Here is a 24,749-nt window from a genome sequence, read left to right as displayed (position 1 = left end):
CAGCTGTTAGGAACGCTGACAGATGTGATGAATGCTGACAGTTGTTAGGAATTCTGACAGTTGTTAGGAGTGCTGACAGTTGTTATGAACGCTGACAGTATTTATGAACGCTGACAGTTGTTATGAACGCTGACAGTTGTTATGAACGCTGACAGCTGTTAGGAACGCTGACAGTTGTTCGGAACGCTGACAGTATTTATGAACGCTGACAGATGTTATGAACGCTGACAGTTGTTAGGAACGCTGACAGTTGTTAGGAACGCTGACAGTATTTATGAACACTGACAGTTGTTAGGAACGCTGAGAGTTGTTCGGAACGCTGACAGTATATATGAACACTGACAGTTGTTAGGAACGCTGACAGTTGTTATGAATGCTGACAGTATTTATGAACGCTGACAGTTGTTATGAATGCTGACAGTTGTTATGAACGCTGACAGTATTTATGAACGCTGACAGTTGTTAGGAACTCGGTCAGTTGTTAGGAACGCTGACAGTATTTATGAACGCTGACAGTTGTTAGGAACGCTGACAGTATTTAAAACGCTGACAGTTGTTAGGAATGCTGACAGTTGTTATGAACGTTGACAGTTGTTATGAACGCTGACAGTATTTATGAACACTGACAGTTGTTAGGAACGTTGACAGTATTTATGAACGCTGACAGTTGTTAGGAACACTGACAGTTGTTATGAACGCTGACAGCTGTTAGGAACGCTGACAGTTGTTAGGAACACTGACAGTATTTATGAACGCTGACAGTTGTTATGAATGCTGACAGTTGTTAGGAACGCTGACAGTTGTTCGGAATGCTGACAGTATTTATGAATGCTGACAGTTGTTAGGAACGCTGACAGTTGTTGTGAACGCTGACAGTATTTATGAACACTGTCAGTTGTTAGGAACGCTGACAGTATTTATGAATGCTGACAGTTGTTAGGAATGCTGACAGTATTTATGAACGCTGACAGTTGTTATGAACGCTGACAGTATTTATGAACGCTGACAGTTGTTAGGGACGCTGACAGTATTTATGAACGCTGACAGTTGTTAGGAATGCTGACAGTTGTTATGAACGTTGACAGTTGTTATGAACGCTGACAGTATTTATGAACGCTGACAGTTGTTAGGAATGCTGATAGTTGTTATGAACGCTGACAGTATTTTTGAATGCTGACAGTTGTTATGAACGCTGACAGTTGTTATGAACGCTGACAGTATTTATGAACGCTGACAGTTGTTAGGAACGCTGACAGTTGTTAGGAACACTGACAGTATTTATGAACGCTGACAGTTGTTAGGAACGCTGACAGTATTTATGAACGCTGACAGTTGTTAGGAACATTGAGAGTTGTTAGGAACGCTGACAGTATTTATGAACGCTGACAGTTGTTAGGAATGCTGACAGTATTTATGAACGCTGACAGTTGTTAGGAACGCTGACAGTTGTTATGAACGCTGACAGCTGCTAGGAGCGCTGACCGTTGTTAGGAACGCTAACAGTATTTATGAACGCTGACAGTTGTTATGAACGCTGACAGTTGTTAGGAACGCTGACAGTTGTTAGGAACGCTGACAGTATTTAGGAACGCTGAGAATTGTTAGGAACGCTGAGAATTGTTAGGAACGCTGACAGTATTTATGAACGCTAACAGTTGTTAGGCACGCTGACAGTTGTTATGAACGCTGACAGTATTTATGAACACTGACAGTTGTTATGAACGCTGACAGTTGTTAGGAACGCTCACAGTTGTTATGAACACTGACAGCATTTATGAACGCTGACAGTTGTTAGGAACGCTGACAGTATTTATGAATGCTGACAGTTGTTAGGAATGCTGACAGTTGTTATGAACGCTGACAGTATTTATGAATGCTGACAGTTGTTATGAACGCTGACAGTTGTTATGAACGCTGACAGTATTTATGAACGCTGACAGTATTTATGAACGCTGACAGTTGTTAGGAATGCTGACACTTATGAACGTTGACAGTTGTTAGGAACGCTGACAGTATTTATGAACGCTGACAGTTGTTAGGAATGCTGACAGTATTTATGAACGCTGACAGTTGTTAGGAACGCTGACAGTTGTTACGAATGCTGACAGCTGTTAGGAACGCTGAGAGTTGTTCGGAACGCTGACAGTATTTATGAACGCTGACAGATGTTATGAACGCTGACAGTGGTTAGGAACGCTGACAGTTGTTCGGAACGCTGACAGTATTTATGAACACTGACAGTTGTTAGGAACGCTGACAGTTGTTATGAATGCAGACAGTATTTATGAACACTGACAGTTGTTATGAACGCTGACAGTTGTTATGAACGCTGACAGTTGTTATGAACGCTGCCAGTATTTATGAACGCTGATAGTTGTTCGGAACGCTAACAGTATTTATGAACGCTGACAGTTGTTAGGAATGCTGACCGTTGTTATGAACGCTGACAGTATTTATGAACGCTGACAGTTGTTAGGAACTCGGACAGTTGTTAGGAACGCTGACAGTATTTATGAACGCTGACAATTTTTAGGAACGCTGACAGTATTTAAACGCTGACAGTTGTTAGGAATGCTGTCAGTTGTTATGAACGTTGACAGTTGTTATGAACGCTGACAGTATTTATGAACGCTGACAGTTGTTAGGAACGTTGACAGTATTTATGAACGCTGACAGTTGTTAGGAACGCTGACAGTTGTTAGGAACGCTGACAGTTGTTATGAATGCTGACAGTATTTATGAACACTGACAGTTGTTATGAACGCTGACAGTATTTATGAACGCTGACAGTTGTTAGGAACGTTGACAGTATTTATGAACGCTGACAGTTGTTATGAACGCTGACAGTTGTTATGAACGCTGACAGTATTTATGAACGCTGATAGTTGTTCGGAACGCTGACAGTATTTATGAACGCTGACAGTTGTTAGGAACGCTGACAGTTGTTATGAACGCTGACAATTGTTAGGAACTCGGTCAGTTGTTAGGAACGCTGACAGTATTTATGAACGCTGACAGTTGTTAGGAACGCTGACAGTATTTAAAACGCTGACAGTTGATAGGAATGCTGACAGTTGTTATGAACGTTGACAGTTGTTATGAACGCTGACAGTATTTATGAACACTGACAGTTGTTAGGAACGTTGACAGTATTTATGAACGCTGACAGTTGTTAGGAACGCTGACAGTTGTTATGAACGCTGACAGCTGTTAGGAACGCTGACAGTTGTTTGGAACGCTGACAGCTGTTAGGAACGCTGACAGTTGTTTGGAACGCTGACAGTATTTATGAACGCTGACAGTTGTTATGAATGCTGACAGTTGTTAGGAACGCTGACAGTTGTTCGGAATGCTGACAGTATTTATGAACACTGTCAGTTGTTATGAACGCTGACAGTATTTATGAATGCTGACAGTTGTTAGGAACGCTGACAGTTGTTATGAACGCTGACAGTATTTTTGAACGCTGACAGTTGTTATGATCGCTGACAGTTGTTAGGAATGCTGACAGTTGTTATGAACGCTGACAGTATTTATGAACGCTGACAGTTGTTAGGAACGCTGACAGTATTTATGAATGCTGACAGTTGTTAGGAACGCTGACAGTTGTTATGAACGCTGACAGTATTTTTGAACGCTGACAGTTGTTATGAACGCTGACAGTTGTTATGAACGCTGACAGTATTTATGAACGCTGACAGTTGTTAGGAACGCTGACAGTTGTTAGGAACACTGACAGTATTTATGAACGCTGACAGTTGTTAGGAACGCTGACAGTATTTATGAACGCTGACAGTTGTTAGGAACATTGAGAGTTGTTAGGAACGCTGACAGTATTTATGAACGCTGACAGTTGTTAGGAATGCTGACAGTATTTATGAACGCTGACAGTTGTTAGGAATGCTGACAGTATTTATGAACGCTGACAGTTGTTATGAACGCTGACAGTTGTTATGAATGCTGACAGTTGTTTTGAACGCTGACAGTTGTTTTGAACGCTGACAGTTGTTCGGAACGCTGACAGTTCTTAGGAACGCTGACAGTTCTTAGGAAAGCTGACAGTATTTATGAACGCTGACAGTTGTTATGAACGCTGACAGCTGTTAGGAACGCTGACAGATGTGATGAATGCTGACAGCTGTTAGGAACACTGACAGTTGTTAGGAACGCTGACCGTTTTTAGGAATGCTGACAGTTGTTGTGAACGCTGACAGCTGTTAGGAACGCTGACAGATGTGATGAATGCTGACAGTTGTTAGGAATGCTGACAGTTGTTAGGAGTGCTGACAGTTGTTATGAACGCTGACAGTATTTATGAACGCTGACAGTTGTTAGGAACGCTGAAAGTTGTTATGAACGCTGACAGCTGTTAGGAACGCTGACAGTTGTTCGGAACGCTGACAGTATTTATGAACGCTGACAGATGTTATGAACGCTGACAGTTGTTAGGAACGCTGACAGTTGTTAGGAACGCTGACAGTATTTATGAACACTGACAGTTGTTAGGAACGCTGAGAGTTGTTCGGAACGCTGACAGTATATATGAACACTGACAGTTGTTAGGAACGCTGACAGTTGTTATGAGTGCTGACAGTATTTATGAACGCTGACAGTTGTTATGAACGCTGACAGTTGTTATGAACGCTGACAGTTGTTAGGAACGCTGACAGTTGTTATGAACGCTGACAGTATTTATGAACGCTGATAGTTGTTAGGAACTCGGTCAGTTGTTAGGAACGCTGACAGTTGTTAGGAATGCTGACAGTTGTTATGAACGCTGACAGTATTTATGAACGCTGACAGTTGTTAGGAACTCGGTCAGTTGTTAGGAACGCTGACAGTATTTATGAACGCTGACAGTTGTTAGGAACGCTGACAGTATTTAAAACGCTGACAGTTGTTAGGAATGCTGACAGTTGTTATGAACGTTGACAGTTGTTATGAACGCTGACAGTATTTATGAACACTGACAGTTGTTAGGAACGTTGACAGTATTTATGAACGCTGACAGTTGTTAGGAACGCTGACAGTTGTTATGAACGCTGACAGCTGTTAGGAACGCTGACAGTTGTTTGGAACGCTGACAGTATTTATGAACGCTGACAGTTGTTATGAATGCTGACAGTTGTTAGGAACGCTGACAGTTGTTCGGAATGCTGACAGCATTTATGAACGCTGACAGTTGTTAGGAACGCTGACAGTTGTTGTGAACGCTGACAGTATTTATGAACACTGTCAGTTGTTATGAACGCTGACAGTTGTTAGGAATGCTGACAGTTGTTATGAACGCTGACAGTATTTATGAACGCTGACAGTTGTTAGGAACGCTGACAGTATTTATGAATGCTGACAGTTGTTAGGAACGCTGACAGTTGTTATGAACGCTGACAGTATTTTTGAACGCTGACAGTTGTTATGATCGCTGACAGTTGTTAGGAATGCTGACAGTTGTTATGAACGCTGACAGTATTTATGAACGCTGACAGTTGTTAGGAACGCTGACAGTATTTATGAATGCTGACAGTTGTTATGAACGCTGACAGTATTTTTGAACGCTGACAGTTGTTATGAACGCTGACAGTATTTATGAACGCTGACAGTTGTTAGGAACGCTGACAGTTGTTAGGAACACTGACAGTATTTATGAACGCTGACAGTTGTTAGGAACGCTGACAGTATTTATGAACGCTGACAGTTGTTAGGAACATTGAGAGTTGTTAGGAACGCTGACAGTATTTATGAACGCTGACAGTTGTTAGGAATGCTGACAGTATTTATGAACGCTGACAGTTGTTAGGAACGCTGACAGTTGTTATGAACGCTGACAGTATTTATGAACGCTGACAGTTGTTATGAACGCTGACAGTTGTTAGGAACGCTGACAGTTGTTAGGAACGCTGACAGTATTTAGGAACGCTGAGAATTGTTAGGAACGCTGAGAATTGTTAGGATCGCTGACAGTATTTATGAACGCTAACAGTTGTTAGGCACGCTGACAGTTGTTATGAACGCTGACAGTATTTATGAACACTGACAGTTGTTATGAACGCTGACAGTTGTTAGGAACGCTCACAGTTGTTATGAATACTGACAGCATTTATGAACGCTGACAGTTGTTAGGAACGCTGACAGTATTTATGAATGCTGACAGTTGTTAGGAATGCTGACAGTTGTTATGAACGCTGACAGTATTTATGAACGCTGACAGTTGTTAGGAATGCTGACAGTTATGAACGCTGACAGTTGTTATGAACGCTGACAGTATTTATGAACGCTGACAGTTGTTAGGAATGCTGACAGTTATGAACGTTGACAGTTGTTAGGAACGCTTACAGTATTTATGAACGCTGACAGTTGTTAGGAATGCTGACAGTATTTATGAACGCTGACAGTTGTTAGGAATGCTGACAGTTGTTTTGAACGCTGACAGCTGTTAGGAACGCTGAGAGTTGTTCGGAACGCTGACAGTATTTATGAACGCTGACAGATGTTATGAATGCTGACAGTTGTTAGGAACGCTGACAGTTGTTCGGAACGCTGACAGTATTTATGAACACTGACAGTTGTTAGGAACGCTGACAGTTGTTATGAATGCTGACAGTATTTATGAACACTGACAGTTGTTATGAACGCTGACAGTTGTTAGGAATGCTGACAGTTGTTATGAACGCTGACAGTATTTATGAACGCTGACAGTTGTTAGGAACTCGGACAGTTGTTAGGAACGCTGACAGTATTTATGAACGCTGACAATTTTTAGGAACGCTGACAGTATTTAAAACGCTGACAGTTGTTAGGAATGCTGTCAGTTGTTATGAACATTGACAGTTGTTATGAACGCTGACAGTATTTATGAACACTGACAGTTGTTAAGAACGTTGACAGTATTTATGAACGCTGACAGTTGTTAGGAACGCTGACAGTTGTTATGAACGCTGACAGCTGTTAGGAATGCTGACAGTTGTTAGGAACGCTGACAGTATTTATGAACGCTGACAGTTGTTATGAATGCTGACAGTTGTTAGGAACGCTGACAGTTGTTAGGAATGCTGACAGTATTTATGAACGCTGACAGTTGTTAGGAACGCTGACAGTTGTTATGAACGCTGACAGTATTTATGAACACTGTCAGTTGTTATGAACGCTGACAGTTGATATGAACGCTGACAGTTGTTCGGAACGCTGACAGTATTTATGAACGCTGACAGTATTTATGAACGCTGACAGTTGTTAGGAACGCTGACAGTATTTATGAATGCTGACAGTTGTTCGGAATGCTGACAGTTGTTATGAACGCTGACAGTTGTTATGAACGCTGACAGTATTTATGAACGCTGACAGTTGTTAGGAACGCTGACAGTTGTTAGGAACGCTGACAGTATTTATGAACGCTGACAGTTGTTAGGAATGCTGACAGTTCTTATGAACGTTGACAGTATTTAGGAACGCTGAGAATTGTTAGGAACGCTGAGAATTGTTAGGAACGCTGACAGTTGTTAGGAACGCTGACAGTTGTTAGGAACGCTGACAGTTCTTAGGAACGCTGACAGTTCTTAGGAAAGCTGACAGTATTTATGAACGCTGACAGTTGTTATGAACGCTGACAGCTGTTAGGAACGCTGACAGATGTGATGAATGCTGACAGCTGTTAGGAACACTGACAGTTGTTAGGAATGCTGACAGTTTTTAGGAATGCTGACAGTTGTGAACGCTGACAGCTGTTAGGAACGCTGACAGATGTGATGAATGCTGACAGTTGTTAGGAATGCTGACAGTTGTTAGGAGTGCTGACAGTTGTTATGAACGCTGACAGTATTTATGAACACTGACAGTTGTTAGGAACGCTGACAGTTGTTAGGAACGCTGACAGTTGTTATGAACGCTGACAGTATTTATGAACGCTGACAGTTGTTAGGAACGCTGACAGTTGGAACTCAAAGCCAAAAATGTTCAAGGCAGCAAAAATGACTTCTCAAGTGTTGGAGATCAACTTCATTGTTGTGAAAGCACATACTCTCAGATTTAGTCCTTTGAGCAAAAGCTTTTCCGTTGGGAAGTGGCCATTGTAAATAGCTATTTACATGCTGTCCAGCCTGACAATTTTACAGCAATCTGCACTCTGGTCTGTATTGGTCGACCCTAATGAGTATCAGAACCCTGGGGATCACATGAACTGGCAGCTAAATCCAGAACTCAGGGTTAAATCTTCAACCACCTTGCACTTTGCATCTGATAAACACAGTTTTCTTGTCCTACAAGTGTATCTTGTGCTCCTCAAATCACCGATTAAGTGCAGTAGTCAACAAGATCATGTCAGTTTTTCATCATGCCAGCATTGTTTCCTTCTTTAGCACCATACACCCACACTCTGCAAATACTTCAAAGCAGAGTGCCATTTGACCTTCATGTCTGAGTCAGCTCTTTCTTTCTGTCTCTTAAATTTCTTTCACAATGCAATCCTTCTTTCTCTTTTATTTCACTTTCTGTACTTCATTTAACATTTAATTTAATATTGTAACTGGCATTTTCTGATTCGGGCTGTGCTTCTAATTACCAATTCTTCAATCGATTGGTTAAGGTGATAAAGTTTTTTCTCTGGTTCACAAAGTTTGGTCCAGCTGCACTGTCGAGGACACTTCTTTTTTTGGCTCTGCAATTAACAGCAAGTTCCAGTGCAAAACACCATTGAATGTCTTAAGGTAGTGCAAGTGTGATGAAAAACCTGTTTCATTATTTTCACCCCAGAAAACGAATTCTTGGGTCAACATTGTCCTACCTCAGTTCATCTATTTATTTTTGTGCAAGTACTTTGAGATCACTTCGCATGTCAAATTGAAGCAGCTTGAATTCATTTTGTCACTGGTGTAAACTTTTGTTCTATTGCAATTCTTGCAGAATTACACTCATTAATTATAATCGAATAAAACTTGATTTCAGATATTGTCATTTTAATAATGTTCATTTTGAAACATTATATGAAGAATGATCATTTTCTGCTTGAGTTCTCTGCCTGAAAGCAGGTCCTTTGTGATTGATTACTGAACCATAGTTATGTGCTGTGAATCTTCTTTTTAGGACAGGCAGGGTAAGGATACAGGCCTGAGGGTAACTCAGTCAAAAGAGGGATTGAACCCTATGCTGTTGATGCTATTCTGATCCACATACTAGTCGCCTGACCTGAAGTAACCTTTCCCTTTCAATACACGTGTGCCTCTACTTAAAATGATTGATTTATTAGACAAGATCTATATAAATCAGAGTTCTCTACTGTCTCGCAACAAATATATTCCCAATCTGCACTCTGACCAAGATAACACTCTGCTTCTCTGTGAATAATCTACCAGAATACATTCCTGCTATTGGAACTCAGTAACCCTGTAACTCAACCCTATTGATGGCACAACCAAAACTCTTGCATAATCTTTTATCACTTCCACGACAGCACATAACTGCATCAATAGCCTCCTTGTTGACTGTTAGATTCCAGTAAACCTAAACCTTTTTCCAAAACTTCTTGATACACTACTAACTGTACCTTCATGGAAATTATAGAAGAATCAGAGTTTGTGCCAGTGACAAAAATACGTTCATGCTATTTCAATTTAGCATGTGAAGTAAATGCAATAGGTACTTGGAGCAAAATATAAATTGAGGTAAGACTATATTGATCAGAGCTTTTCTCTCCATGGCTAAAGAATAACATTGATCGTTCATCGCGCTCAGATGCAACATCCTGATCCATTATTGTCCCTCCTTTGATTAATCTTTACTGCGACTGCAGTAATATCAAAACTTTTGATCTCACCTTTTGATACCCATTAGCTACCAAGTGATTCATCCCTCTTTCCTTCTACAATTCTCCCAAATCTACAAACCAGTATGTGCCTTCTCTTATTTTATCACTACCTTTCTTTGCATCTGCCCACTCTCCTCCACTGCACCTTTGTCCAGAGAGCTTCACTTACTTTAGCCTCAACCTCCTAAATTTCTGTGCAAGCCTAAATGTTCTTGCTACAGCTTAGCCCTCCCCAGATGCCTTCTTCAAACCTACGCTTTAAACTACTTCCCTAACTCTTCTCCCATTGCACTTTGGATTCCATTTATATTCCATTAAGTACTCAGGACATGAAGAATACTGCATTAATCCAAGTTGTTGATATGTTTAAGATATAGAAAAATAAGAAAATTTGCTTTAATAAGTTACAGGAAGAGCAAGAATACTAGCAACTACCTTCTTCAAACATTTCAGCAATTACTGAAATTTCCTACTGCAGTGTTAGACAATATAGAGCAGAAGATTCCAGGTTTCAGTCATGGGCTACATTGAGTTTGACAGGGCAACATTAGGTTCCCACAAGTGACCTCAGAATCCCAGGTTACAAATGAGAAATGAAACACAAGTTATGATTACTACTCGAAACAATTAACCGGTGACCCCTGTGAACATTGTCTAAGAGTCAGATTAAATTCTATTATGATGCCCTTATGGTCAAATAATCAGCCAAAAATTGCAGTCAGTTCTCATGCTCGAGATGGCGAGATGTACATTAATGTACTTCAAAAACTTGCTTTGTGGTAAAATATTTTTATGAATCCCTCTGGGCTATTTCAATATGTCTATTCAGGACTTCTTTCTAGCATCTGAAGTGAATGACATTATCCATTTTTGTTTCCTAACATAAAATCTAAGCATTTTGCTGAATGTTGACCATTGAAGCATTAACATACTTGGCATAAGCTCATAATAATGTCTGCATGTTATACAGTTGAATACACTATTCTTTTACACATTTAAATTGCTATCATTTCAGTTCCCACAGAAAGAAGAAAAAGTCAACTCAATTCCTTCAGTCAATCCATCATAGCAAACAGAAATATATTTTAAATAATATGTTGTTGGCAAGACAATCTGTCTTCATCATATAAATAAATTTTCTGCAAAATAATATTACTGTTGTTCCAAATTTGTCCCCCACTCCTCCTCTCCCCACCCTTCCCCCAACAGAGGAAGGAGAATTCTACTTATTTCACTGATAGCCTCATCGTGTGAAATTTAAATTGCTTTCAGAAAAAAAGTTATTTTGTGCTTTATTTTGAAGAGTAATCTGTTGAAAAACATTGTATGTCTATCTCAGACAATAATTTATAGAAATCTTCCAGGGGCTGGTAATCAAAATCACATTTATTTTGTCAAACTAACTTGTCGAGACTTGATTGTTTCCCAGTTAAACAAGATACCGTGAGATAACTGCTCCATTTGAGCTCTTCTGAATTGAAAGTATATCTTGGGAGTAGCTGATCTGCAATGCAGGTTGAAACCAACAGCATATCAGCAATTCCCACACTGGCTGATATTGCCATGTAGGGATCTTCTTCTCAATTATCCCCTTTATCTGAGGTGTGGTAACCCTCAGTTAAAGTCTCCAATGAGAGAGTGACCATATGGTCTGATAGGGCTTTACCTTAAGGCAGCACAGGAAACACGCTCTCAGAGTATTCATTGATACAGTAGCTGCACATTATGGATAGATAAGCATAACAGTTAAAATTGTGTCTACCTTTCAATGCAAGTTGACATGTTGCCTGCCAGTGCACTCCAACATTGACTCCACCGCATTTTGAGAGACCAGTAAAACGGCAATTCATTTTCATTGGTCTGGCAGGCCTCCCTGCCCCAATGGTAAATATACCTGTCCTTTACTGCCTGGAAAATCAAGGCTCCAGCCAACCTCCCACTGGAACTTGGGCAGGAGCCCATCGGAAGGACTGTGCAATTTTAGCTTGAAGGTCTTTGATGATGGTCAAGTAAATTGTCAGCTTCTTTCCAGAAAATTCTGCAAAAACTGCATTCATTTGCTAAAGGCTGTATATCATATAACTGTCACGTAGAGGTCACATACCCAAAGATAATTCATGGCATGTTTGATAAGCAGCTGCACCATTTTAGGTTGACCGAGATGAATAGTTTCTTAGTTGGAGCCTGAGGCCATCACTGTGTGTTTAAGCTCCATTTATAAGCTGCTGTGCCTCCTGAGTAATAGTGAGGATGGTTCCGTTCTATTTCATGGCAAATGCTGAAAAACAGCCCGACTACTGGAAGCTCAAGGCAGCACTTTTAATAGCTGATTACTGTGAAATAAAGGTTAGATAATCTGCACATGCGCTGGTGTGCCACTTCTCGTGAATGTGATGATATCAACAGCACATCCTGAAGTCTACTGTGACCATCTGACACCATCAGCCCTGTCCGCATATACACCATTTCGGTGTAATGTATAATTCTCGCCTTTGAGTAAAACTGTTTCTTCTGGCTGTTGCAACAGCTATTTCCATTGAAATAAAAACTCAAATTAATATGTGGAGATTGTCTAGTGGTATTAAATCCTGTCTGAAATCAATTTGAAGACTCGCACCCAGTTCCAAGTGAGGACAGCCTTAAAAAAAATTGAGCATTGATTGGGTCAAATTTCAAATAGATTTACACTGATAAAACCTTTAGTTCTCGCAGGACCGTGACTTGAAAGGAATGCAGGGATTTACATATACGTATTAATCAATTAAAACCTTCTAACTGATTAAAGATTTAGCAGCATCTTAAGTTTGTTTAGTGCATCCTCATAAATGGTGTGAGCCTTTGATCTTTTACTTATAAATTTTGTGTCTGATACTACCTCTCTCACCAACACCTGAAGAAGGACCAAAGCTCTGAAGGCTTGTGATTTCAGACAAACCTGTTGAACTATAATCTGGCGTCGTGTGATTTCTGATCTTGTCCACCCCAGTCCAACACTGGCACCTCCTCACCATGGGATTACAGAGACATGTCTGCAGGGTGACGAGGGATTGGAACTGAATATCCCAGGATATTCAGTAGTTAGGAAGAACAGGCAAACAGGGAAAGGTGGCCAAACAGCATTGCTGGTTAAAGAGGAAATTAACGCAATAGTGAGAAAGGATATTAGCTCTGCCAATGTGGAGTCTGTATGGGTAGAGCTGAGAAATACCAAGGGGCAAAAATCATTTGTGGGTGTCATGTATAGATCGCCAAACTGCAGTGATGATGCTGGGGATGGCATTAAACAGGAAATAGAGATGCATGTAATAAGGGGATATCGGTAATAATGGGTGATTGGGTAATTTTAATCTGCACATAAATTGGGCAAAATAAATTAGCCACAATGCTATAGAGGAGGAATTCCTGGAGTGTATGTAGGATGATTTTCTTCACCAATATGTGGAGGAACTAGCTAGAGAGCAGGCCATCTTAGGCTGGGGACCATGTAATGAGAAGGGAATCATTGCCAGACTAGCTGAGTGCGATCCCTTGGGGATGAGCGAATATAACATGATGGAATGTTTTATGAAGGTGGAGAGTGAGGTAGTTGATTTGGGAGCTAGGGTGCTAATCTTAATAAAGGAAACTATGTAAATATGAAGTGTGAGTTGGCCTTGATAGATTGGGGAGAGTTACTCAAAGACATGACAGTGGATGGGTAATGGCAAACAATCATGGAATCCATGATGGAACTGCAACAACTGTTTATTCCTGTCTGGCACAAAAGCAAAATGGGTAAAATGGTCAATCCATGGCTACATAGGAAATTAGAGATTGTACCAAGGATGAAGCATACAGATTGGCCTAGAAAAATAATAGGTGTGAGGATTAAGAGCTGTTTAGAATTCAGCAAAGAAGGACAAAGGAATTGATGAAGAAGGGGAAAATACACAACGAATGTAAGCTTGCATGGAACATAAAGATTGACACTCAGAGCTTCTATAGGTATGTGAAGAGAAAGAGAATGGTAAAGACAAATTTAGGTCCCCTACTGACTGAAATAGGGATCAAAAAATGGTCGAGCAACTGAATACATACTTTGACTTTGTTTACACAAAAGACGACACAAATCAGGTACCAGAAATGTTGGAGAATGCAAGATTTAAGGAGAAAGAAGAATTGAGGGAGATCAATATTAGTAGAGAAATGGTGCTGGGAAAATTGATGGGATTGAAGGTGAATAGATCACCAGGGCCTGATCATCTACATCCCAGAGTACTTAAGTGGCTCTAGAAATATTGGATGCTTTGCTGGTCATCTTCCAGGACTCTACAGACTCTGGAACAGTCCGTACTGATTGAAGGCTAGCTAGTGTCACTCCAAAATTCAAAAGGGGAGGTAGAGAGAAAACTGGGAATTATAGACCAGTAAGCCTAACTTTGGTGGTGGGGAAAATTCTTGAATTGATTAACAAGGACTTTACAGCAGAGCGTTTCAAAAGTAGTAGCAGAATCAGGCAGAATCAGAATGGATTTATGAAGGGGAAATCACCTTTGACAAATCTGTTAGAATTCTATGAAGATGCAACTTGTAGAGTTGACAAGGGGGAGCCAGTCGATGTGGTATATTTGAATTTTCAGAAAGTTTTTGACAAAGTCCTGCATAAGTGATTATTATGCATGATTATTGCACATGGGATTGCAGGAAGTATATTGAGATGGAAAGGAAACTGGTTGGCAAGCGGAAAACATAGTAAGAATGAACGGGTACTTTTCAAATTGGCATGCAGTAACTAGTGTGGTGTCATAGGGATCAGTGCTGGGACACCAGCTATCCACACTATATATTAGAGATTTGGATAAGAGAACAAAATGTACCATCTCAAAGTTTGCAGAAGATACCAAGTTGGGTGGGAGGGTGAACTGTGATGAGGATGCTGGCATCCTTCAGCATGTTCTGGATGGGTTGGGTGAGTGGGAAAATCAATGGCAGATGTAGTATAATTTGGATAAATATGAGGCTATTCACATTGGAAGCAAAAACAGAAATGGCTATAAATTGGGAGAGGGGAGTTGGGCCTGAGCGTCCTTGTGCACCAGTCACTAAAGGTAAGCATGCAGGTGCAGCAGGCGATATAGAAGACAAATGGTATGTTGGACTTCATTGTGAGAGGTTTCAAGTACAGGAACGGGGATGTGTTATAGCTGTTATACAGGGCTTGGTGATTGTGTGCAGTTTTGGTCTCCACTTCTGAAGAAAGATGTTCTTGCTCTTGAGGGAGAGCAGCGAAGGTTTACCAGGCTGATTCCAGGGATGGCGGGACTGACGTATGAGGAAAGATTGACTGGGTCAGGAGCAAAAACAAAGTTTCTGGAAAAGCTCAGCAGGTCTGGCAGCATCTGTGAAGGAATAAACAGAGTTAACATACCAGGTCTGGTGACCCTTCCTCAGAACTGTTAGTGACTAACAACAGGGTTGTGTAATGGCTCTGTTAGTCACTAACAGTCCCCATTAACAACTACTCACCCTCCCAGCCTGATCATTAGCGACTCCTTTGTCTGTCCAACTGTCTCTCCCTCTCTTTGGGCTCTATCCATTGTTTACTCCCTACCCCACTCACCTCTCTATTTTTTGCATGTAAACCGACGTCTTCCCAGCCGCCACCAGTTCTGAGGAAGGGTCACCAGACTGAAATGTTAACACTTTTTAATCGTTCACAGATGCAGCCAAACCTGCTGAGCTTTTCCAGAAACTTTGCTTTTAATCCTGATTTACAGCATCCACAGTTCTTCCTATTTTGACTGGGTCAGGATTGTTTTCACTGGAGTTCAGACAAATGAAGAGGGATCTCATAGAGGCTTATAAAATTCTAACAGGACTAGACAGGGTAGATACATCGAGGATGTTCTCGAGGTGATGTGTCCAGGAGTCACAGTCTGGGGATTCCGGATAGACTATTTAGGATGAGATGAGGAGGTATTTCTTCACACAGATAGTGCTGAGCCTGTGGAATTCAGGAAGTATCTGGTGCCAAAACATTGAAGACATTCAAGAAGCAGCTAGTAGAGCATTTGGGGCAAATGGGATAAAAGGTCATGGAGAGAAAGCAGAATTAAGCTATTGGGTTGGATTATCAACCATGATTGTGATGAATGGCACAGCAGGCTCAAAGGGCTGAGTGGCATCTTCTGGCTCCTATCTTCTATCATTCTATGTTTCTATGTATTTGGTTAGAACCTGAAAGGGTAATTCAAAGCTGAGAAAGTCAAAGGTCAATTGTCTGAATAATCAAGGAAGGTCATCAAACCTTGTCAAGGTCAGGAATTGAAAGAAACAGGTAAGTCAATTCTGTGGATGTGATAGATGAAGGAATTTTCTCTGGTACTGAAAAGTGTTGGTGTTGGGGTAGAAGGGATTGTATTTTTATCGTGGTAGTATCGTGGAACATGGAATACCTTGACAAAGTTTACGTTCAAGCATCAAAAACAGCTTGAATAATCAAAGTTCCACAAGAATTGCAAGAGTCTACCTCCCTTATAGAGACTGCTGGCCTAAAAGCCTAATTATTAGCTGTCGTGCAATGCAATTAAACCTTGGGGGCTGAATTGAAAAACTCACAGCAGCTTTTCAGAAATTCCCTGCAGAGACAGCCAAAGTTCTCATGCAATTGACACAAAGAGATACATTAATTGAAGCAAAAGTTCCTCTTGTACAGAAATGTTCGGATCTCCAAGATTATTAGCTGAGGAAAATTTCCAACTGTAATGATGGCTTTCTGATCAAAAAACAGTCTTGAGAGCAAGAACAGTATCTTGCCTGACAGTTGCAGATGCTATCACGGAGAAGCAAGCCCTTGTTATACAGTGTGATTGCCCTCAGATAAAGTATAATCTTTTGGTAAAAGCCTTAGATGTACATGATGGAAGTAACTCAAATTGAAGACTATAGTATATACGTAGTCCTCATAGATCTTGATCTTAAAATCTGTTTCCTCACCGTCAATGATGCACTTCTACTTTCTGATGGAGCTTCAGAAATGTTCTTGACTACATTAATGTTGCCATCACTTCAATTCTGCAATCCCCCTTCTCAGACAATGAGAAGCGAACCTATATATCCTAACATCCTCAAAGAGAACTGGGCTGTTGGTGATTAAGTCAAAGAGACTTGTAGAGGAATATCAAGTAAAAGCTTAACTATACATTTACTCTCAGAAAAGCTCCTGGGATGTGCAAAACGAGCTTTGTCGCAGACAGATTAGATCACATGGACCTGCAGCCTGGGAGCATAAGGTTCCACCAGAATCTCTTGTCATGCCTTGTAAATTGTTATGTTTAATGGCGTGGTGTTTTCTCATATTACTATTAGATCCACCCCTGAGAAAAAAAGATATACAATATGCTGCAAAAGAGTATGCTTTACTGTCATAGGAAAGAGATGTCATGTTCATGAGGATCAACAATCAATAAGGACTGATCACTCAGTTTTGATGTATGCTTATTTCTACCAACATTTTTGATGCATTACTCACTGCGGCACTTTTTAAAGCTAGTTTTAGATGGTGTTGCTACAGTGGTTTTGAATCTGTCTTGAAGGTGCAATGAAACAGAATTTATGATACTTATTTAACATCTTATAAATATGAATTATAAACATCATAAACTTGTAGATCTCCGGAGTGAGTTCTTACATCAATGTCTTGAAGGAAAAGAATAGGCAGCCTGCTTTCAGCTCAAAGGTAAAAGAGATGCATGGCTACCTTCAGGCAGTTTTTCCATACTTTCATTAAAATTAAATATTAAAAATATACCATGTTTCAGAGAACCATTTGTCAATTTGGCAGAATTTATTCTTCAGTCTAGAAAGTTTGGCTAAATTCACAAATGCGTTCAGGAAATGTCACAAAGTAAATGTCGAGAAATGACAAGTTGCTTGTCTGTAAACTATCATATTCAAGTCATAGATAACAAAGTGTGGAGCTGGATGTACACAGCAGGCCCAGCAGCATCTTAGGAGCACAAAAGCTGACCTTTCGGGCCTAGACCCTTCATCAGAAAAGGGGGATGGGGAGAGGGTGCTGGAATAAATAGGCAGAGAGGGGGAGGCGGATTGAAGGTGGATAGAGGAGAAGATAGGTGGAGAGGAGACAGACAAGTTAAAGGGGTGGGGATGGAGCCTGTAGAGGTGAGTATAGGTGGGGAGGTGGGGAGGGGATAGTTCAGTCCGGGCAGGAAGGACAGGTCAAAGGGGTGGGATGAGGTTAGGAGGTAGGAAATGGAGGTGCAGCTTGAGGCGGGAGGAGGGGATAGGTGAGAGGAAGAACAAGTTAGGGAGGCGGGGATGAGCTGGTTTTGGGATGCAGTGGTGGGAGGGGAGATTTTGAAATTTGTGAAATCCACATTGATACTATTGGGCTGCAGGGTTCCCAAGCAGAATATGAGTTGCTGTTCCTGCAACCTTCGGGTGGCATCGTTGTGGCACTGCAGGAGGCCCAGGATAGACATGTCGTCTAAAGAATGGGAAGGGGAGTTGAAATAGTTCGCGACTGGGAGGTGCAGTTGTTTATTGCGAACCGAGCGTAGGTGTTCTGCAAAGTGGTCCCCAAGCCTCCGCTTGGTTTCCCCAATGTAGAGGATCCCACACCGGGTACAGTGGATGCAGTACACCACATTGGCAGTTGTGCAGATGAACATCTGCTTGATGTGGAAAGTCATCTTGGGGCCTGGGATGTGGGTGAGGGAGGAGGTGTGGGGGCAAGTGTCATGTCCTTTTTTGTCCAAAGACCTACAAGTTTCTCAATTTCTAGCAGACAAAAAAGAGCAACTGCAGGCCAGTGTTGCCAGGTCTACCAACAAGCAGCCCACAATACAGGGAAACATGCAGCAGAGGAACAATACATAGATAAAAACAATGCAGAATCATTTCCTTTATTTTAACCTCTTGTGAAGTTAAGGATTATTAACTGCCCTCCTGACAGCAGCCTGCAGAAATATACATTTTATACGTACAGATTCATTTCCCTCATAACTGGAAGAACTTACTTCACTACTGTGAAGGGCAGGAAACTTCATGAACTGGAAGTGATTTTTCAGTGATTCATGTTACTGGCACCTTGCAGACACATCCATTTATTCACCACCCTACTCAGTCTATACTTAACTTTGAAAATAATGACCAATTTTGTGTACTTGGACCCCTACTTCCATTGCAGATTTTTTTTAAATCAACTCGTTCAAATGTGTAATGATACGCTTCTGTCACAGTTTGGTCTTGAACTCAGGGCTACTGGCCCAAAGGGAGGGGCACAACTTTTGCAACATAAGACCTGTCTTCAAGCATCCAGATCTTTGGTTGCTTTTTAAATCAATATGCTATGATACAATGCTGGAGTAAGTGTGACTTGAACCTGGACCTCCTGGTTCGGAGATATGGATAGTGCAACCGCATCTTAAGTGCCCACATATTTTTGTTGTATTTGTGAAAATGAAAAGAAGAAATACAGAATTTGTCAAAGAAAACAGTCAATATTTAGCCCTCTGTTCACTTTTATTTCGGCTGTGTACGTTTGCAATGACTGAAAATTATTCCGAATAGGTAAACAGCGAGAGTAGATAGATGCTTCAAAATGTGATCAATTCCTAACATTTCAGTATTTCTAAGTTTAATACACTGAAATGAATGATTCAAAAATCAGCCACCTGTTTTTCAGTCATTGTATAGCAGAATTCATTCATAAAAAGTCATATTAAGCAGTCACATGCCAGTAAAACTCCAGCATACATCAATCATAGAATTCCATAAGGGTAAGTTTGAATGTGCAGTGGTATTAAAATAACAATCACAAATCAGCAATCATTTTCCATCTCCCAATTTTATTTCCATTGAAGACAATAGTTGAAAATTGGGAGAGATGTGAAATGAGCTGTTGATTCAGTTGCCCATTTTACTATTCAACAAAAGTCAAAGCTATCCTGTTTGTGTACTATACTTTCAAAGATTATTTGGAACAAAAAAAATCAAACGCATTCCCACCAGTTTTAAATATGACAGCATGTGGTATCAATTCAAATAATATCATTGCATCTGCTTAAATAACGCTCCATTAAGATTTAGAAATGGTATTTCAGCAATCATATCTGGTTTGTTTTTGTAATGGGGAAATACTTACTAAATAGTAAGTAAAGAGAAATAAACTCACACTGATCACAACATTTTTCACATTTGTCATTTTGTTCAATAAAGATCTCATTGGCATATTTTTGGCTGATCCTGTTAAATTTATAAGATTCCATATGTTTATAATTTTGATTCAAGAAATCAGTACGAAATGGGCTCAAAGCAAATTAGTAGATGGTTTTTCACTGGACCTGATATTCTTTCCAACAAAGAATAAGAGTTCTGCCCTTTTGTAGAGGCTTATTTCACTGTTTCACTTTCAATTTTATTTAGTTTGAAATCTTAATTGATAATAATTTCTAAGTCAATTTAAAAAAACTGGTTTCATGAAAAGCCCTCTGTTGATTCAAATCAAGCCCTTTACGCTCTCCTAACATTGGCCGAGTTCATACTTTATAATTTTGTTAGTAGAGACAAAATTAATTATTATATAAAGAAATATACTCAGACAGTGAAACTCCAAAGACAGTAGGCATTTCCTACCTTTGGACCTTGGATTCCCTCAGGGCCTTGCTCGCCAATTAGCCCAGGTGGCCCCTACCGAGAAAGAACAAAGTAATATGTAATTTCAGTCATTTTTTTTAATTCAATGCAATAGTAAGGCAAATTTGTCTCTCTGTTAGTCCAGAATTTGTTAACTGTTCTAACCTAAAATATTTACAAATATGAGGATTCATTGTTATTGTTAACATAAACCTTTCAACTATGTGAAATGATGATCATGCAGCAAATGCAAAGGTGGCAGAGTAGTTCCACAGGATGGAATTTTCCTGTTGGCTGAAGAGACCACTTCATGAGGAGTAAGTTCTGCCAGAAGTGTCACATGAGGTCACATCACGCATTGTTGTGGGCTGTTGTTTCGGGCATGAGCATCTGGTGCTATGCTGTTTTAGCAACTGATTGCCATAGTGACATAAACCAGTCCATAGATAATGTTACCACTTCACTCCATTGTTGGCTTATGTCTCCTTCTTGAGAAATCAATACTTATGACCTTCATCTCATGGTTGCAAATACCCTTGAAGTGGAGCTTTTAGCATCATACTGGTATTCTGACCATTTCTATCTTGCTTTGAGAATAACTGTGGGAATGTGTTCATCTTCCACTTTGCAAACAATGAAGTCACCTGTTTGATGACAGCTAACATACTAACGATCACACTTATGACTTCAAACTTCCATCAGATGCTGAAACTGAGTCAGAGATCAATGGTGAAAAAAGTTGAGTTTTCTTTCTTGAAGAATATCTATTAAACATTCTTCAAAGCCATGCAACAAGATGATGAGCGCATAGGCCTCATCTCGGGCTTAAGGCTTAAGCTTGTACGACACACAGTTTGTAAGTTGGGCACACAGAGTAGCTGCTTAACATATGCATGTAATGAAGTTCTATCTCAAGAATAAGACTGCAGATTTTGTCCCTGTATCCAATGTACTCTTATTTTGTGTGATCAAGCATGTAAATGCTCTTAATTTTGATTCATTTTAAAGATTCAGGAATATTAATTTTTAAAATGATTATATCATGGCATTGTAAGTGATCACTCAATATCATTGGTAAAAAAATTTATAAACTTTACATGAAATATACTTGCATACAGATAAAGGTAAAGTTCTCATGGTTCCAGAGGGCTGTGTTGCTGCTCCCTCATTAGACAGAGAGATGACTCGTGATGGATTTAATCTGAGGGTCACCACACATCGGGTGAGGTTGAGAAGGAAAGTCCTCCATGGTAACTTCAGTTGGCGCAGGAATTGAAACCATGCTGTTGCCGTCACTCTACATCAAGCTAATTGGGACAACCAACCCCAGTGTCAGCTTGCCTGAGGGTTGGTCACAAACATGTTCCACTATATGGGAATCAGTGCTCTGGGGCAGCCTGCAGAAATACACCAATACATATGTCCAGATTCCTTTCCCTCATAACTGGAAGAATATAAAATGTTCAGAAAAGAGAGAAGAAAGAAAGGAAGATATAATGGCAGTACAGATTAGGAACGAATAAGAAAGAACAGTTTCTTTGAAAGGGTGGGGACAGAATCCATCTTTTAGAGTTGAAAAGCAAAAACAGGGTGACGATACTACTTGGGTATCCCACTGGGTTTCCAGTGAGAGATAAAGAGATAAAAAAAATCTGCAGAATATAGAAAGTGTTTAGAATATAAATATAAATAGATAATATAAACATATTAAATATGAGAATGTAGAAAGCATGGTTAGTAAATTTACAGATAACACTAAGATTGGTGGCATAGTGGACTGTGAAGAAGATCTTGATCAATTGGGTCAATTGACTGAAGAGTGGCAAATAGAGTTCAGCTCAGATAATTGCAAGATATGGCATTTTGGTGAAACAAATAAAGGATAAACTCGAACAATCATAAGTTGGACTTTGGGCAGTGTTATGGAAAAGAGAGCCCTAGCAGTTCAGAAACTTAATTCTTTGAAGTTTGCATCACAAATGGATACAGTGATTAAGAAGGTGTTTAGTATGCTTGTCTTCATTGCTCAGTCCTTTGAGTATAGGCGTTCGGACATTATATTGAGGTCGTACAGGTCATTGGTAAGGCCTCTTTTGTCCCTGTTAGGAAGGATATTATTAAGCTGGAGAGGGATCAGGAGAGATTCATAGGATGTTGCTGGAAATGGAGGGTTTCAGTTACAAGGAGAGGTTTGGGATTTTGGTCAGCACGACTGGTTGGACCAAAGAGTCTGTTTGTATGTTATAAAAAAATTCTACAGTGGTGATATCATGTACTTTGACACTTCCCAGTCAATTCTTATGTAATTAACAGATGAGGATCAGTTTTCCTGGCCCAATTATAAGGAAGGTTGTGTTGGATCTGGTGCTGGTAAATGAATTGGGCACAAGTGCCCGTGTCAATACCTGTGGGAACACTTGGGCAAGAGTTTATTTTCTTTCTTGGAATTGGGCAACGTGAAGGCGGCCACATTTATTGTCTATCCAGTGCAGAAGGTCTGCAGGGTAGTGCCCTATGCCGAAACATCTTTAGCTACTTCAATGTCTCCATCATAAGGTCAGAGTTGGGGATGTTCTGTGATGATTCCTCAATGATCCTCACTATTCGCCACTCCTCAGACACTAAAAAGATCTGTATCCATATGCAGCAAAACTTGGTGAACATTATGGTTTGGGCTGGTAAGTGGCAAGTAACATGCACATTTCTTCTGAAGGGCCAGGCCCAAAACATCAGCTTTCCTAGTCCTCTGATGTTGCTTGGCCTGCTGTGTTCATCCAGCTCTACACCTTGTTATCTAACATGCACACAAGTGTCAGGTTAACAACTATCTCCAACAAGGCAGAATCTAACCATTTTCAACTTTTCAAGACATTCAATTACATTACCATCTTGAATTCCTGACTATTACCACCCTGACAGCTACCAGAAATGACCTGGAACAGGTATTTACAGATTGCGTCTAGAAGAGTTAAGCAAAGGTTGGTAGTTCTTGGAACCTCCTTCGAGCAGAAGATTTGAATGGAGCTGTTTTTGTAAGGTGTGTTCAGGAGGGTTTCCTAACGCAGTACGTTGACAGGCCGACGAGGGGAGAGGCCATTCTAGACTTGGTGCTCGGAAACGAGCCGGGGCAGGTATCAGATCTTGTGGTGGGAGAGCATTTTGGTGATAGTGACCATAACTGCCTCACATTCTACATAGCTATGGAGAAGGAGAGGATGAGGCAAAATGGGAGGATATTTAATTGGGGAAGAGGAAACTATGATGCGATTAGACATGAGTTAGAAAGCATGGACTGGGAGCAGTTGTTCCATGGTAAGGGGACTATAGACATGTGGAGACTGTTTAAGGAACAGTTGTTGGGAGTGATGAGTAAATATGTCCCTCTGAGACAGGCAAGAAGGGGTAAGATAAAGGAACCTTGGATGACGAGAGCGGTGGAGCTTCTTGTGAAAAGGAAGAAGGTAGCTTACATAAGGTGGAGGAAGCTAGGGTCAAGTTCAGCTAGAGAGGATTACATGCAGGCAAGGAAGGAGCTCAAAAATGGTCTGAGGAGAGCCAGGAGGGGGCACGAGAAAGGCTTGGCAGAAGGAATCCGGGAAAACACAAAGGCATTTTACTCTTACGTGAGGAATAAGAGAATGATCAAAGAAAGAGTAGGGCCGATCAGGGATAGCATAGGGAACTTGTGTGTGGAGCCTGAGGAGGTAGGGGAAGCCCTAAATGAGTTTTTTGCTTCTGTCTTTACGAAAGAAACGAACTTTGTAGCGAATGGAACCTTTGAAGAGCAGGTGTGCATGCTGGAATGGATAGAGATAGAGGAAGCTGATGTGCTGAAAATTTTGTCAAACATTAAGATTGACAAGTCGCCAGGCCCGGACCAGATTTGTCCTCAGCTGCTTTGGGAAGCGAGAAATGCAATTGCTTCGCCACTTGCGAAGATCTTTGCATCCTCGCTCTCCACTGGAGTCGTACCTGAGGACTGGAGAGAGGCAAATGTAATTCCTCTCTTCAAGAAAGGAAATAGGGAAATCCCCGGCAATTATAGACCGGTAAGTCTCACGTCTGTCGTCTGCAAGGTGTTAGAAAGGATTCTGAGGGATAAGATTTATGACCATCTGGAAGAGCATGGCTTGATCAAATACAGTCAACACGGCTTTGTGAGGGGTAGGTCATGCCTTACAAACCTTAGAGTTTTTTGAGGATGTGACTAGAAAAGTTGATGAGGGTCGAGCTGTGGATGTGGTGTATATGGACTTTGATAAGGTTCCCCATGGTAGGCTCATTCAGAAGGTCAGGAGGAATGGGATACAGGGGA

The 24,749-nt window shown here is 40.7% G+C and overlaps 1 protein-coding gene across 3 annotated transcripts in view; it reads right to left on the bottom strand.

Annotated features, from left to right (window-relative positions):
* Positions 1-24,749, bottom strand: part of LOC125448583 (collagen alpha-1(XXVIII) chain-like) — a 237,635-nt gene that overhangs the window by 166,518 nt on the left and 46,368 nt on the right. For all 3 annotated transcript variants that reach the window (XM_048523982.2, XM_048523988.2, XM_048523976.2), the window contains exon 11: positions 20,435-20,488. In XM_048523982.2, coding sequence (XP_048379939.2) covers positions 20,435-20,488 — 54 coding nt within the window. The remainder of the gene's footprint in view (positions 1-20,434; positions 20,489-24,749) is intronic.

Source organism: Stegostoma tigrinum, chromosome 2, assembly GCF_030684315.1.
Source record: "Stegostoma tigrinum isolate sSteTig4 chromosome 2, sSteTig4.hap1, whole genome shotgun sequence".
Lineage (NCBI taxonomy): Eukaryota > Metazoa > Chordata > Chondrichthyes > Orectolobiformes > Stegostomatidae > Stegostoma > Stegostoma tigrinum.
Note: the sequence above shows the minus strand (reverse complement) of the source record. Positions and strands in the feature narration are given on the sequence as shown.